The 12,201-nt window shown below is 47.2% G+C and overlaps 1 protein-coding gene across 2 annotated transcripts in view; it reads right to left on the reverse strand.

Annotated features, from left to right (window-relative positions):
• Ube2r2 (ubiquitin conjugating enzyme E2 R2) overlaps positions 1 to 3,434 on the reverse strand; it is a 61,008-nt gene extending 57,574 nt beyond the window's left edge. The window contains exon 1 of one of the 2 annotated variants that reach the window (XM_040740080.1): positions 2,799 to 3,434. In XM_040740080.1, the coding sequence (XP_040596014.1) occupies positions 2,799 to 2,975 (177 nt within the window). In that variant the 5' untranslated portion in view covers positions 2,976 to 3,434. The remainder of the gene's footprint in view (positions 1 to 2,798) is intronic. The other variant, XM_005078854.4, reaches the window with a different exon arrangement.
• Between the last annotated feature and the right edge of the window lie 8,767 nt (positions 3,435 to 12,201).

A 12,201-nucleotide genomic window follows, 5' to 3' on the forward strand; every position in this document is an offset into this window, starting at 1 on the left:
GTTAAGAACATCTGCTGCTCTTACAGAGGACCCAGGTTCAATTCCTAGCACCCACAAGGTAGCTGACAACCATTTGTAACTCCAGTTTCAGGGGATCCAATGCCCTCTTCTGAACTCCTAAAACACCAAGCAAGTAAGCAAGCACGCACACATACACAAACATGCACATGCAAAACAGATACACATAAAAGAAAGTTTACAAGGGGGAACAGGAACTGAGCTTGGTGACACATGACTTTAATCCCAGCACTCATGAGGCAAAGACAAGTGGATTTCTGAGTTTGAAGCCAGCCTTGTCTACAGAGCTAGATTCAGGATAGCAAGAGCTACACAAGAGAAACCTTGTCTTGAAAAACAAAAAAACACATTAAATAGGAAATAAAGCCCTTTTTCTTTCTCTCCTCCCGCGGTTGGACTAGAACTTACTATGTAGACTATACTGGCCTCTAACTTGCTTGTATAACTCCTACCTTTGCTTCCTGACTGCTGGGATTTCAGGGACATGTCTGGGTTTGGGCAGTACTGGAGATGAAACCCAGGGCTTTAACCATGCTAGATAAGTCCTCTACCACTGAGGTACCCCCTGGTAGTCCCCAAACCAATCTTGTCACCAAGACTGAAGCTATATAATTTATTCTGCTGTGTGTGTGTGTGTGTGTGGTGTTGTTGTTGTTGTTGTTGGAATTTAAAATCAGGACTTCATGCATGCTAAGCAAGTACTCTACCACTGAGCTATATTCCCAGCCCAAAGTCTTTACTTTAAATTAGTATATGCTACAGGAAATATCTCTATATTATCAATTCCAAATCAAGAGCGACACACTCTGTTCCCTATTAGTAAACAGAAGTATTTACTTTCTTTCATAGTTTTTTTTTAAAAACAAAATTTCAATAGAGGGAGATTAACTACAATCCATTTACCATAATTACTGGTTGTTCCAGTAATATTCCAGTAATTTTTGGAAATTAAACTGTATCCTTAAGCCAGGCATGGTGGTACAGGCCTTTAATCCCAGCACTCAGGAGGTAAAAGCAAGTGGATCTCTATGAGTTCAAGACCAGTCTGGTCTACAGAGAGCTTTCCAGGACAGCCAGGGCTACAAAGAGAAACCCTGTCTCAAGGAAAACAAGAAGCAAACAAACAAACTGTATCCTTTAAAATTAACCAGGAGTTTGCTTTCAAAGTATTTTCTAGGAAAGTTATCATATGAACTCCACTTTGTGTAATACTTCTAATATCTACAAAAGAAATGCTTATATTTGACAGTACATGACACACCTCAGCATGGACACAATAATACCCTTTCCAATCTGTCACTAATAACTTGAGCCTTTACTTAGTAATTTTAAGCACCTGCATCTAAAAAGTACAGTGTATACTGACCACAAAAGACAAAGCTAACAGTTGGTAAGGATACCACTCTTACATAATATTCTAAAAATGTCCTTTTACTAAGTATTCAGCAACTGTCACATGCATGAATGTTGAACATTCCCTATCAATCCTATTTTCAACAAAGTTGACCCAGTTTAAGGCCTGAAATTGAGGCTTTTGAACGATAGAAAGTAAGAGTTAAGTAATTGGGTAATCCTAAAAATACACATCACAACTACATGACTAAGATATTCGTTTAAAACTTGTGCCAAGATAACTCCTCCCTTCAAAACAAACTAAAATTGACTCACTGCCCTATTTTACTTAATTCTGGAATTAAAGATAAAGAAATAAATGGATTCCTAAACACTCATTTTCTGTCTCTAAACCCCCTACTCCATCTTCACTCGGTGATTCCACCTCCAAAAAAACGCTTTAGTCCAATCAAGACAAAACAAAACCTCAGTGTCTCCAAGCACTGAATTCAGGAATAACGCATGAAAAACAATGGAAACAATGTCTATATGGTGGCTGCCTAAGGAGCCACTCCACGGCGAGGAAACCCTCTCACCTCGGATGCTTCTCATTTGTGGGACGACCCCATTTGTAGAAGCTAACCACCTAAGCAAAAGCTTTCAATTTCCTCTCCCTAAAGTGGGAAACTATCAATCTCTCTGACGGACACGTTCCACCCTTTGTGAATGTTTGTACACGGTGTGGGGGGGGGGTGCTAGTAAACTTGCTAGGAAAGGACAAAGGGCATTTTGAAAGCAGGGAAAACTATGAAGTAAATGGAGAATGAGGGCAGGAAGGAGGGCTAAATTAAAGTCTCCTCAAGCAGAAGAGCAAGACAACGCCAGCTTACCACCCTCTCTTTTATGGCCAACCCCCCCCCCGTCACGCTCTCTTCCTTATTACCACCTACTGGAACCAAAAGTTGGACTACTCCTACCCAAGACCAACAAATCCTCCAGGGCACTAGCAACATCGGGGATGACAGGCTAATGTCCCTCCCCCACACTCCCCCCCAAAAAAGAGAAAAGTCCAGTCCACTAAGTGCAGGTCACCCTGCCCTCTGGGGCAGTTCCAGCCTGCGCAGAGAAGGCTCGGATGGGTCGAGAAAAAGAAGATAGACCATCTCTATTTCCACACACCCTCAGCTGGAGAAACAAAACAAAGGCAGCCTCCTTCCCGGTAGCCACTACCCCAACCACAGAGGCTTTCCTATTTCCCGGTGCAGCCTGGCCTCCCGCCCCCGCCCCATGACAAAGAAAAGGCACTTGGTGAGCAAGGCCTTCCTGCCTCCACGGATGGGGGAGGGGGCTGCGAGGTGAGGGGCCCCCTCGGCTCCCCCGCGCTCAGGCTCCCGGCCCGCGGCGGACAGCGGGCGCCCGGGGAGCCGGTCCGGGAACGGGTGGGGTACCTTGAAGTAGCCGCCTTCGTAGAGGGTGTTAGGGGGTCCGAAGATGGCCACCTCCCAGTTGTAGAGGTCGGACTCATCCACCAGGGTGATCCGGAAGCCCTCCACGGGTTCCTCCTGCAGGGATTTCAGCTCAAGCATCAAGGCTTTCTGCGAGCTGGTCATCTGCTGCTGGGCCATCGCGGCGGCGGCCGTGCGGGGCCGCGGCCCCAGTCCTCGCGCACCCGCCGGGCCGGACCAGGCCCCTCCCCTCCGCTCGCCCTCGGGCCGGGCCCCTGACTTCGCACGCCTGGCGGGGCCGGATCAGGCCCCAGACGGCCCGCGGGGCCCGCCCGGGGTCCTCCTCGCTCTCGACGCGGACCGGCCCGGGCCCTCCTCACGCTCGGGCCGGGCGGGGGGAGGGCCTGAGGGAGTTGGGGGAATCCGCTCCCGCCGCCGGGCCTCCCCCCCCCGGAGGGGGCCTCTGCTTGGGGGGGGGGAGTGGAGGTGGAAGCGAGGGAAGGCGGCGGAGGGCAGGCGACGGTGAGGACAGGGGGGCCGGGCTGGGCCGGGAGCGCCGTGCTCGCTCGCCCTCTCGTTCTCCGCGGGGGCCGGAGGGGCGCACGAGGGAGGGCGCGCCGTGCGCCGGGGTCTCGGGACGGCGGCGGCGGCGGCGGCGGCGGCTGCGCGGGGGGAGGGGCGGAGGAGAAGAGCGAGAGCGCCTCGCGCCGCGGGAGCGACAGAGCAGAGGAGGAGGGAGGGAGGGAGGGAGAGAGGGAGGGAGGGAGGGGAGGGAGAGGAGGAGGGGCGCGCGCCGGGAGCGGGGCGGCTCGCGGCGGCAGCGGCCCGGTGCGCGTGCGCGCGCCCCTCCTTCCCCCGCCCTCCCCGCTCGGCTCGGCTCCGGCTCCCGCCTGCCAGCTTCTCCCCCCGCCGGGCCCCACGGTGGCGGCGCTTTGTGACGCCCGCGCGTGTCCCCCACCCTCAAAGAGCCAAGCGGCGGTGGGGATCAAGGGCGGGCCGCCGAGGATCGCTTTGGGCCCTAAGTGACGGTTGTGCGGCGGGACGCCGCGGTTCCAGAGGCGTGCCCCGGAAGGAACCTCAGGTCCTAAGGCTCTCGGCGCTCTCGCCCTGGGAGTCCCTGGCCTCGGCAGGCTTCCTGTGTGGAACCCTGGACCCCTGAGGGCTCCTCTCAGCGACACCAGCCTGTGGTCCTCACACTTAGTAGATGCCAGAATAAGCGGCGTCTCTCGCTGATGGAGCCCCTAGGCAAGTCGCCCACCTTAGGGAAGGCAGGCTCCCCAAGGAGAACTAGAGAAAAGCAGATAAGCTAGCTCCCGCTCCTTTTACCGGGAGAAGGGTGTGTGGAAAGACTAAAAAACTAATGCTGAACCTGATTCCAGGTCCTCTTGAGATTTGGGGAAGAGTGCTGCTTATACCTTACAGTACCTGATTGCAAAACACTGAGGTTGGCCTGGTTTGAGCTCGGAAAGGAAGGGGGAGACAAAAGCAGAAGGGTCAGTGTGAGGCCAACCTGGTCAAGGAATTGGTAGTTCCTTGCCAGTCAGCGCCACATAGTGAGACCCTATGTCTAAAAACTTTTGCCTCCTACAGATCCTTTCTGCTTGATCTCCTGGACTTGGCATGGCTGAAGAGAGATAGAGAGACATGGTCTTCCGTCCCTGGGGTTAGGGTACTCAAGGATTGTTTGTTACAGAACAAACCAGGATCACTGCTGGGCATGGTGACTCACGCCTTTGATAGGCAGATTGATTTGAGTTCAAGGCCCGCCTAGTCTACGTAGCAAGTTCCGGGACAGTCAGAGCTGTGTAGAGAAGCCCTGTCTGAAAAAAACAGAAACCAGAACACTGAGACAGGTTTCAAACATACCATTTTGGGTTCAGAAAGCTGCATTCCAACTCCTTGTTTGATCAGTTTCTGTAAAAGATTAATTACACCTAACAATTGTAATGGTTAAATTTAATCTACAGCTAATACGACTTTATTTTTGCAAAAGTTTCAGATTTATAGAGACAGTAAAGTAGGAAGCACCCAGCTTCCCTACTATGACATCTTCCATAGTATAAGGCAATTATTGTGATTTATAAAACAATACTGACCACTGACTACATGCCTGACATCCCAAGATTCTGGAGGCTAAAGCTGGATCATTTCAAATTCTAGCCGTGACTGACTTATAGAAGAATCTGTCTTAAAACCCATGGTACTACTACTCACCTATAATCCCAGCACTCTGGGAATAGAATCAAGAGGATCAGTTCTGGGCTACAAGACTCTGTCTCAAAAACAAGGAGCCTGTGAGAAGCCTCAGCGGGTAATGGGAACTACGGAGGAGTCCCACAAGTTGACCTCTGACCTACACTCAGTGCTTGCAATGGCACACACCAAATAAATGATGTAGCCGGGCGTTGGTGGCGCACGCCTTTAATCCCAGCACTCGGGAGGCAGAGGCAGGTGGATCTCTGTGAGTTCGAGGCCAGCCTGGTCTACAGAGCAAGTTCCAGGACAGCCTCCAAAACAATACAGAGAAACCCTGTCTCGAAAAAAACAAAAAATAAAAAAATAAATGATGTAAAAATTGTTTAACTTCTTTAGATGTATGTGTGGGAAGGGATGCCTTCGTATATTCAAGCCTGGGGGCTGGCAAGATTATTTAGTGGTTAAAAGTGAGTACCTCTCTTCCAGAGGACCTGAGTTCAGTTCCCAGCACTCACATCAGATAGCTCACAACCACATACAGCTCCAGCTCCAAGGAATCTGATGATCTTGGCCTCTACAGTCACCACACTCAACATGTATTTATCTACATAGACATACACATGTACACGTAATTCTTAATATAAAAAGGGAGGGGCTGAAGAGATGGCTCAGCAGTTAAGAGCACTGACTATTCTTCCAGAGGACAGAGTTCAATTCTCAGCACCCACATAGCAGCTCACACCTCTCTGTAACTCCACTTCCAGGGGTTCTGATACCTTTATACCAACACATAGAATAAAGTTAAATATAGTAGGGCATTGGTGGCTCCCGCCTTTAATCCCAGTACTCAGGAGGCAGAGGCAGGCAGATCCTTGTGAGTTCAAGACCAGCCTAGTCTACAAGAGCTAGTTCCAGGACAGTCTCCAAAGCCACAGAGAAACCCTGTCTCAAAAACCACAAAAAAAATAAGTTAAATCTTTTTAAAAAGAGCAAGAAACTTTTTGGAGAAATGGTTCATCGGTTAAGAAGGGTACTTGCTGTTCTTGCAAAGGACCTGGATTCAGTTCCCAGCACCCACTCCACTTACAAGGGATTCAACACCCTTTTCTCACCCCATGGGCACTGTATTCACACGGTACGCAGAGATACACATAGGTAAAACACCCACACAAACACACACCTCTAATCCCACCACTTGGAAGACACAGACTGGTGGATCTTGGTGAATCCTAGGGCTACACAGAGAAACCCAAGTCCTTTTTTTTGGGGGGGAGGGACAGATTTTCTCTGTAGGTTTGAAGACTGTCCTGGAACTAGCTCTGTACACCAGGCTGGCCTTGAACTCACAGAGATCCACCTGCCTGTGCCTCCCGGGTGCTGGGCTTAAAGATGCGTATGTATGGGTGTTTTTCAAGACAGGGTTTCTTTTTTGTTTGTTTTTCAATAACTTGCTCTGTAGACCAAGCTGGCCACCACAGCCCAGCACACCTGGCAACTTATAATAAAGTTTTATTAAGCCCCAAATTTTCCAGTTCTGCCACCCTTTCCCTTTAAACAGTGGCCTAGTGGCAGACCCCAACATGCAGCTCATGAAGACCTGTGGAAAGGGATCATCACCCTAGAGGTCGAGCCTGGTGACACCATTCTCAGGGACAAAATCCAAGATAAAGAAGGCATCTGGCACAACCAGCTGCACTGACGTTCCCTAGGAAGCAGCTGGAGCATGCATGTCCACACCTGGTCAGACTACAATATCCAGAGAGTTCCCTGCACCTGTGTGGTGGCATCATAGAGACAGCTCATCCAGAGGCATATCTAGGACAAGATGATCTGTCACAAATGCTCTAAGTGCTGCACCCAGGTGCGGTCTAGTCAGCTGCCACAAGAAGTGCACTCACAACAACTAACCTGTACCAAAGAAACAGTGATGCATTGCTAGCAATGAAGCTCAAGTTTTATTCGCATTGTCTTTGTTTTTTTTTTTTTTTTTTTTGGTTTTACGAGACAGGGTTTCTCTGTTTTGGAGGCTGTCGGTCCAGCCTGGCCTCGAACTCACAGAGATCCGCCTGCCTCTGCCTCCCGAGTGCTGGGATTAAAGGCGTGCACCACCAACGCCCAGCTCGCATTGTCTTTGTTTTTACCAATGTCATTTTTCTTTTTCTTTTTTTGAGGGGGGGGGGCACAGTTTGAGATAGGGTTTCTCTGTGTAGCCCTGGGTGTCCTAGAACTTATTCCGTATCTGTAGACCAGGCTGATCTCGAACTCAAAGATTAGTGTCATTTTTCTATTTCTGCATCCCATCCATTCTTAACTAGTACAGTTTCTTAGACTTTTCTTCCTTTTGATGACTTTGACACTTTTAAAGAATATTGGGAACAGGGACTGGAGAGATGGCTCATTGGTTAGAAGGACAGACTGTTCTTCCAGAAGACCAGGGAAAATTCCCAGCACCCACATGGCAGATCACAACCGTCTGTAACTCCAAGTCCTGATATCCTTATACATACATGCCAGCAAAAACAGCAATGCACATGAAATAAACAAACAAATAAATAATAATATGGGGGGGGTTGAAGAGATGGCTCAGAGATAAAGAGCACTGGCTGCCCTTCCAGAGGACACTGGTTCAATTCCCAGCACCCACATGGCAGCTTACAATTGTCTGTAACTCCAGTTCCAGGGATTCAACACCCTCACACATACATGCAAGTCAAATATAGGCTGATATTAAAAATAAAAAGGAATGATCAAAAAACAATTTTTAAGAATATTGGGTTTCTCCCAGCACTGGGGAGGCAGAGGCAGTCGGATCTCTGTGAGTTTGAGACCAGCCTGGTCTACAAGAGCTAGATCCAGAACAGCCTCCAAAGCCACAGAGAAAACCTTTCTCGAAAAACCAAAATTATATATATTGGGTTTTGCTTTTTAAATTTTTATTTATTTGATATGCATGAGTGATTTATCTGCATGTATGTCTGTTCAACATGTGCATCCCTGCTGCCCTCAGAAATCATAAGGGGGTCAGCTCTCCTGGACTGCCGCTGTGGAGAGATTGCAGTTGTGAGCTGCCATGTGGGTGTAGTGTAAGCACTTGAACCAGGTCTTCTCAAAGAGCAACCAGTACTTTTGATGACTGAGTCATCTCTCCAGCCCTATTTTTAATATTTATTTCTTATGGTGGTGCTGAAGATTAAAACTGTCCTGGCTAGTTTATGTCCATTTGACACAAACTAGAGTCATCCAGAAGGAGGGAATCTCAACTGAGAAAAACCTCTGTAAGATCCAGCTATCGGGTGTTTTCTTCATTCATGGAGGAGGGCCCAGCCCAAGGTGGATGATGCCCACCCTGGGATGGTGGTCCTAAGATCTGTAAGAAAGTAAACTGAGCTAGCCATGCTGAACAAGTCAGTGAGCCCCTTCCATGGCCTCTACATCAGCTCCTGCCTCCAGGTTCCTGTCCTGTGTGAGTTCCTGTCCTCACTGCCTTTGACTATGAACTGTCATATGGAACTGAGAGTGAAACAATCCCTTTCTTCCCTAAATTGCTTTTGGTCATAGTGTTTCAACACAGCAATAGTAACCCTAACTCACACATCCTCCAAGCTAAGAACAGAGCAGTGGATCCCTAACTAAGACAGCCTCCAAGCTAAGGAAGCAGCAATGGTAACCCTAAGACAGCCTCCAAGCTAAGGAAGCCTCTACATCTGAGATATAGCCCTCAGCCATTTTGCTTCTTTGTTTTCTTTCTTTTTCAAACAGGAGTCCCCTTTTATTTATTTATTGTTTTACAGGGTATTCATGGAGGTCAGAGGACAACTCTCTGGAGTGGATTCTCTCCCACCATCATGTGAGTCCTGGGTATCAAACTAAGCCCTCAAGCTTGGCACCAAGTACCTTTACCCACTGAGCTATGTCTTGCTGATCCTCTGTTTTACTTTTTGGGGGATGGGATTTTACTAGGTAACCCAGGCTGATTTCAACTAGCAGTTTCTGCCTCAGTCTCCAGAATGCTTGATTATAGGGTAGCCTGCCCCACTTACCTAGATCAAGTATTTAGTTGACAATCCCTAAAAATTGGGATTTGTGATGTTTTTATCATAAGCAGGACTGTTTTGTTTTGTTTTGCTAAAGGGAATGATCACAGAGTTAAATACCATTTGCATGACATCATACAAAGGACACGGAATAGAACAACATGATTAGTAGCCTTGTTGATGTTGACCTTGGTCACCTGGCTAAGGTAGTATGTCAAGTCTCTCCACTGTAAAGTCACTCTGCTTCCCCACCCTTTCATTACTGTGTCGTTTGGAAGGAAGTCACTGTGCAAGAATCTACTTAATGAGCCATTTATTTATTTATAGGCAGGGCATGTTCTTGCTGTATAGCCTAGGCTGACTTAGAACTCAGTAGCTGGAGCTGGCCTAAGATTTGTTTTGTTTTTGTTTGTATTTTTGTTTTTCGAGACAGGATTTCTCTGTATTGTTTTGGAGGCTGTCCTGGAACTCACTCTGTAGACCAGGCTGGCCTCGAACTCACAGAGATCCGCCTTCCTCTGCCTCCCGAGTGCGGTGGCACACACCTTTAATCCCAGCACTACGGAGGCAGAGGCAGGCAGATCTCTGTGAGTTCGAGGCCAGCCTGGTCTAGTTCTAGGACAGCCTCCAAAGCCATAGAAAAACCCTGCCTCAAAAAAAAAAAAAAAAAAAAAAGACTCTGTCCCAAAACATTTTTAAAGGATAATTGGTAGACTCCCAATCCTGTCTTGGTCATGACCAAGTTCAACCACTAGAATTAGAACTCCCCTCAAGGAAGGAGACTATCCTAATTAAAGCATCCTTTCCTCTCAAAATGACGACATATGTCCAGGTCTAGCTTCCTTTCCTCCACTATTCAATTTAAGAAGAAGATTGCTGACCTAGAAACCTGAGAGATGATGTTGACACCTTTAATAGCACATCTGTGAGTAGACAAATAGTCAGAAAGATCATCTTCAAAGCATTTCAACCACACACTGTCACCGTAGCCCCACCCTGACCTATAGGATTATAGATCCTTAGCCTTATCCATTGAAACATACACCGCAATCCTGGGCTCAGGTCAACTCACAAACTCATACACTGTGTATCTACTCCGGGTATGGCCCTCAGTTAGAAGGCCGGCATCTTCTGGGCTTCATGGATTTTGTTCTCAAGTCTCTCCATTGTAAGTATAGAAGTGCAGCCCCACCAAGCTAGCTCCTGTTTTATTCCAGCCAGTCAAGACATTATCTTTCAGTAAACTGCAACTGTTTCTTATTCATGTCTGTATCTCAAGGAAAGCACCACATCTGATACAAAGAAGAAACTTGGTATTTGGATTTTTTGTTGCTTTATTATTATTGCATTTATTTGTTTTGTGTGGGGGACCAAATACAACACCAGAGTGGAGTGTGGAAGTCAGAGAACCACTTGTAGGAATAGGAAAAGGTTCTCTCTTTTCACTGTGTGGATCTCATGGGATAGAACTGCACTCATCCCAATCCAAAACAATACAGAGAAGCTCTGTCTCAAACAACCAGGGGCTGGAGAGTTGACTCAGTGGTTAAGAGACTGGCTGGTCTTCCAGAGGTCCTGAGTTCAATTCCCAGCAACCACATGATGGCTCACAGCCATCTGTAATGAGATCTGAGGCCCCTGCAGGAATACATGCAAACAGAACACTTTATACATAACGAACAATTAAAAAAATAAAAAAGAACTCCAGTCATCAAGGCTTAGCAGTGAGTGTCTTTACCATTTCAACCATTTTTTTTTTTTTGCTTTTTGAGGCAGGTTCTTTCCTTGTAGCTCAAGCCACTTAAGTATTTGTCTTCAAATACTTAAGACTTGGTGGCATAATCTATAATTTCAGCGCTGACTGGTAAGGCTGAAGCAGGAGGTCCAGCATTTGGGTGACTAAAAAAAGAGGATTACCTTGAATTGGAGCGATCTGGTAAGTACCAGGTTAACCAGGGCTACACAGCTAGATTCTGTGTACACATACATACATACAGACAGACAGACAGACAGACAGAGGGAGGAGAGAGAGTCAAGAAGATAATCAGTATCATAAAATAACACATTGGACCCCACCTTTCACCTCCATGGCTACTCTGTCTCTGGCACATAGTAGGTATTCAAGGCAAGAAAATTCATAATCACTTTTTCTAATGTTTTTCACATATTAGGTTCTGAAATAAAAGCTGACAGACCTAGAAATGCAGGGAGATGGAAGAGATAGAGGTAGAGGGGGACCCAAGTACAAAGTCAGCTATAGATCAATTCAAGGTCAGTCTAGGAAAGTTGGCCCTATCTCAAAATAAAAAAGTCTGGGAAAATATAGCTCAGTGGTAGAGCATTTGTACACCTTGTAAGGCCCTAGGTTCATGGTCTGGTACTGAGAAACAAACATCCCAGCATGAGTGGCAGAAACAACAACAGTCTCCCTTTCATAATGGCAGAAGCCGACTTGAATTGATTGATTGGTGCCCTCTTGTGGTGGAGAAACCAAAATACCAACTCACAACCTAAGGCATCACCTGGTATGTGACAAGCAGGGGACTTCTGTAGAGTTCATTAACTTTTTTTTCCCCAAATGAGAGCAGGCATAATCTAAACAGAAGAAGCATTTCATTTGCGATATTTAAAAATTTAAAACAGTCTGCAGTATCCCTGGCTGGCCTTGAACTAGCTGTGGAGTTGAGAGTGGCCTTGAACTAGATGGAGTCTCCTGCCTCCACCTCTGCCTACGTGTTGGAATTAAAAGTTTGTGCTGATGTGTCCCTTTTAGAAAATTTAACTGTGATCTTTTTTCTTTTAGATAAGGGCTGAGTATCACAGGCTGACTTTAAACTTGCTGTGTAGTTGAGGCTGTCCTTCATGCTTCTACTTATCAAGTTATGGGATTGCCTGTGTACAGCACATTTCCCATGTGCCAATTCTGATTTAAAAGATTGGGTTAGGGCGGCTGAAGAGATGGTGTAAGAACATTGCATGCTCTTCCAGCGGTCCTGAGTTCAGTTTCCAGCAGTCACATGGTGGCACACAACCATCCATAATGAGATCTGGTGCCCTCTTCAACTGTATTCATAAACAGCAACAACAACAAAAATTGGGTTAGGAATGTGTCTAGCCAGGCAGTGGTGGCGCACGCCTTTGATCGCAGCACTCGGGAGGCAGAGGCAGGTGGATCT

The sequence above is a fragment of the Mesocricetus auratus genome, unplaced genomic scaffold, assembly GCF_017639785.1.
Source record: "Mesocricetus auratus isolate SY011 unplaced genomic scaffold, BCM_Maur_2.0 Super-Scaffold_6730, whole genome shotgun sequence".
NCBI classification, from domain to species: Eukaryota; Metazoa; Chordata; class Mammalia; order Rodentia; family Cricetidae; genus Mesocricetus; species Mesocricetus auratus.